Source organism: Rhizophagus irregularis, chromosome 20, assembly GCF_026210795.1.
Source record: "Rhizophagus irregularis chromosome 20, complete sequence".
NCBI lineage: Eukaryota > Fungi > Glomeromycota > Glomeromycetes > Glomerales > Glomeraceae > Rhizophagus > Rhizophagus irregularis.
Genome location: NC_089448.1, coordinates 1,348,612 through 1,351,232, shown reverse-complemented (window position 1 = coordinate 1,351,232; position 2,621 = coordinate 1,348,612). Strand labels below are relative to the sequence as shown.

The following is a 2,621-nucleotide window of genomic DNA, read 5'->3' as shown; positions in this document are numbered from 1 at the left end:
ATTAAATTTCATATTAAAAGACGTTTTGCAAATGTTTTCAGGATCGGTTAAATGGTCAGTCAAACGGTCAGTCAGAGGCCTTTGACCGACCAATATCGGTCATGGTCATGACCGGTCATAACCAGTTAATGACCGTGACCGTTGCCATCCCTATTCCCTATCAACAATACTGAGGTCCAAAGAAGAACATGAAGAGCTCGATCTTTTGAATAATAATTTTAGCGAAAGATTAGATGAAGTCAATAAAATATATGCTTGTTAGAAGAGAAAAGAAAATCAACCAAGGAGAGAGATTCAAAAAAGAAGATTGAAGACGAAGACGAGATCAACAAAAATAAAAAGCGACTAGTTACAACGCAAGGACAAAGGGAAGATTCCGTTAAGGAATAAATAAATTTGTCCCTTTTTTAAATTTTTACAAATTTAAGAAATTTTCTTGGGCTGGCTCTTGGATTGGACAGAAAATTCGTCGGACATATCGACATATGAAAGCGTCTTATGCTGGGATTTTCAGTATTTCCGTTAAAAAGTGTTAGAGTTTTTTTTCTTAATGTATAAAATTTTATTATTTTTGTTTAATTTTGTTTTTTTTCTTAGAATAGTTTAAAAAGTTTTATTATAGTAAAAGTCTCTAAAAACAGAAAATATAGAAAATCTGAAAAACATATTAAAATTTAGTTTAGTAGCGTAGTTTAAACAATAATTTTTAGATCAGACATAAAATAGTTAGATCTGAAGCTTAGTCTAGATATACTTTAGTTATAGAGGGTAATTTAATTTATTTATTTTACTTTCTAGGTATTTTAACATTTTGTAATCAAGATGCTTTTATCGATTACTTAATTAATAAACGCGTTACTAATTTTTTTTTTTTTAAAAAAAAATAATAATAATATAAGAAAATTAATAATAAAAGAAGCGAATAATTATTATTTATTTAGATTTTAAAATTACCTAATTACCTGCTGTCCGAAAAATTTTTACATCATTATCAATTTTTCTTCTTTTGAACGACCATTGTCCATCATGGATAAAAATCCATTGTTTGGTTCAATTTCATGTGATGATTTTATTTTTATTTTTATTTTTAAAAACCACGTGAACTAGATTACAGAAAGATAGACAAGAACAAAAGATAAAACAAATGTCGAACGCTATCTAATACTAAGCTATAATCAAACCGCCCGAGGACAGCGCCACTCTGGTACCTTTAACGCACTTGGAGGAGTCCCTAACACGACATCACATCCGAATAAACCAAAGAAAAGGCTTTAGAACTAAGTTATACGTGGTCTAAGTGAATCGAAAATCCTATACCGAACTAAACCTTCGTTTAGAGAATACGGGGTATGGAGGTCCTCTGGTCGAAGAGTCGAATAAAGGTGCCACCTATATGATCGAGTCCAAAGGTATTTGGTAAGTGACTCAGTGGCAACCGTATGATTGTATAAAAGGTGTAAAAAGCGCAGTATTAATTCCAATAACCAACGCTGTAAGGAATAAAAAGTATCCTTAAAAATTTTTTCTTTTTTTGTGTAATCACGTGGTTGTTTTTGCCAAACCATTGGAAGGTAATGTTCCACGCGGTAGGTCATCTTGATATGGGAAGTTAGAGTTCGTGTACCGTGAAATTTAATTGGTGTTGGTTTGATTTTGTGTTTCTTGAAATGCACATTACATGCAGCCATAAAAGGTAAGTTGTCGCGTTTAGCACGTGACCATGCGAACGCCAAAGCGTCGAAGGCATGTTGGTCAAAGTTTCGAACGAAAGTGTCTTCTATCCAAAGTTCTAGGTGACGTGAAGAGACCCTATATAAAGAAGTCTTCTTTTTCCTGGGAATATTCTCAGGGTTAAGTAGCCGTTGTTGAAGTTTATAAAGGTTGTGTTTAAATAAGCCCGTTTCTCTAAAGGAAGGAAAGCCAAAAAGTATTTTGCCGTAGTTGGGAGCGTCGAGTATAAGCGGAAAGGCCGAGGGTTCCAGGACCATAGTTGTGAGTAGAGTGTAGTAAAGTGTAGTAAAGTTCTTTAACCACTAACCGCCGAGTCCAAAAAGGACCCACCTCCTACCCTATCTAGAGCAGAAAGGTATTTAGTGTTTTTGAATACTGCGGAATAATAAATTCCAGACGGAAAGAGGGAAGAGTTTTTTTTTTTATTTCATGTGATGATCAACAATAGTCAGCCAATAAATTGCAAACTGCCGATCTCACGTGATATAAGAAATTACGCGGACGAAAAAAAGAAACTTTATTTTTGATTCGGGTGGGTTCTCCCTCAGGGATTACTCACTGATTCCGGTTTGGACAACCAAGGCGACGCCGTCTTCGTGACAGTTTGGCTTATAGCTTGATGGAATTACTTTCGGCTCTAGTATAGTGTCCTTGTAATTTGTACTGTAGCTTAGTTCACGTTGAAAATAAAAATAAAAATAAAAGAAAACTTTATTTTTCATCAATTTACATTTACAATAAATAAAAAATTTTGCAGACTAACCACCAATAAAAATTATGAAAAATAGATAATTAATTATCACTCTCTTAAAAATTAATAGCCAACTTCCCGCGATTCAATTTGAACAATCATTGATTTTCAGAAAGAGAAAATGACGCTCTTTCTAGCA

The 2,621-nt window shown here is 33.5% G+C and overlaps 1 protein-coding gene across 1 annotated transcript; it reads right to left on the bottom strand.

The window, feature by feature from the left end:
• Window positions 1-1,277: 1,277 nt before the first annotated feature.
• OCT59_012920 (uncharacterized protein) lies at window positions 1,278-1,988 on the bottom strand (the record flags this gene model as incomplete). Its single annotated transcript, XM_025322557.2, has 1 exon — window positions 1,278-1,988. The coding sequence occupies one exon, from the start codon at window positions 1,986-1,988 to the stop codon at window positions 1,278-1,280; it is 711 nt and encodes a 236-aa protein (XP_025165995.1).
• Window positions 1,989-2,621: the final 633 nt, after the last annotated feature.